The 1,333-nt window shown below is 42.7% G+C and overlaps 1 protein-coding gene across 1 annotated transcript; it reads right to left on the bottom strand.

Annotated features, from left to right (window-relative positions):
• Nucleotides 1-3: 3 nt before the first annotated feature.
• LOC135802997 (ferritin heavy chain-like) lies at nucleotides 4-1,017 on the bottom strand (the record flags this gene model as incomplete). The annotated part of the gene is made up of 3 exons (XM_065316628.1): nucleotides 757-1,017; nucleotides 321-601; nucleotides 4-252 (listed from the first exon to the last, which is right to left on the bottom strand). Coding segments are annotated over exons 1-3 (594 nt in total), but the record flags the coding sequence as incomplete, so codon positions are not given.
• Nucleotides 1,018-1,333: the final 316 nt, after the last annotated feature.

The following is a 1,333-nucleotide window of genomic DNA, read 5'->3' as shown; positions in this document are numbered from 1 at the left end:
GCCGAGAGTGCCGTGCTGGGACTTCATCTTGTTGAGAGTGGAAATACGGCCGGCCAGCTCGCGCTCGCCCTTGTACTGCTCTTCGAGGAACTCGCCGGTAAGGTAATCGACAAGATGGTAGTCGTTGACATCGTCGCTCTTCTCGCAGACTTCGATCAGCTTGCGGATCTTGTTGGTAACTTCAACTTCGAGTGCCAATGCATCCTTGAGAGCGGCGAGACCATCTTCCCAATCGCGTTTCGCTGGTGGGTACTGTATTTATTAAAAAAACAAATGTAATTAGTTTAGGAGATAATAAATGTTGCTGATAAAACACTTACGTTGTGTTTGATGAGAGTGCTGACTTCCTTGGTGAGTTCACCCCTCATCAGGAGATAAGAGATGAGTTTCATTGCATGCTCGCGCTCCTCAGTGGCTGAGTGCATGAACATTTTACCAAAACCGGGACGGTTGATGGAATCACGCAAGAAGTGCGCGCCCATAGCCATGTATTGAATGGATGCTTTGAGTTCTTCTTCAACTTGTTGCCGAGTGGCCGCGGTGCAACCGGCGGTCATGTTGGCGAATGCATTGTAATCACGAGAATCAACCGTGAATCCACCTTAAAATTTAAAATTACAAACAAATTAATCAAATAACCAACATTTTATTTATTGATAGAATAAAACAACATGGATGCATAAACAAAATGGTTGCCTGCACAAGAAACAAATGCATGTAAACACATTCGATGATAAACAAATAATAAAAACTTACATTTCAAGCCATTGGCACCAGCGATGGCGATGGCGCACAGTAGTCCAACGACGATAACCTTCATGATTGTTGTTATGCGTGTAATTTACTTCTGGCGAGCAGGAAAAGCGAAAATGACGAGAATGAATAGATCGTTATCACTATCAGCGGAATATTAAACGTAAACCGTAGTGTCGTCTGCCTTTACACGCACTGGTGCAGAAGGAGACTATCAAGCGCTCTATATGAATTGCACGACTGAAAAGATAGTGCTTGTGCGCACTCAATAAATAATACGACTTGGTCGAGAACAGAGGACACTCACACAGTCGCGCTTTCCCCACCGCACTGACGAGTGGAATACAAAGTACAACGAGCACGGCACGGCGTTAGAATTGTCGGTTTAGGTTGTTCAACAATACTCAGCACATACAGAAACTTATAATTAAACGGTTGTGGTTTCAAGTGTGGAAAATTATCTGCTTCGTGCCATTTGTCATGTTTCTAGAAGTATTAGATTAAATATGATCCATGCTGTTGTTTTTAGTTTGAATTGAAGAATAAAGTTGAATTATTGTTGTTAAAAACAACTGTACGC

The sequence above is a fragment of the Atheta coriaria genome, unplaced genomic scaffold (genome assembly GCF_025399875.1).
Source record: "Atheta coriaria isolate IRGN ID8LTWV9N9 unplaced genomic scaffold, Caltech_Dcor_3.1 contig_88_pilon, whole genome shotgun sequence".
NCBI classification, from domain to species: Eukaryota; Metazoa; Arthropoda; class Insecta; order Coleoptera; family Staphylinidae; genus Dalotia; species Dalotia coriaria.
Note: the sequence above shows the minus strand (reverse complement) of the source record. Positions and strands in the feature narration are given on the sequence as shown.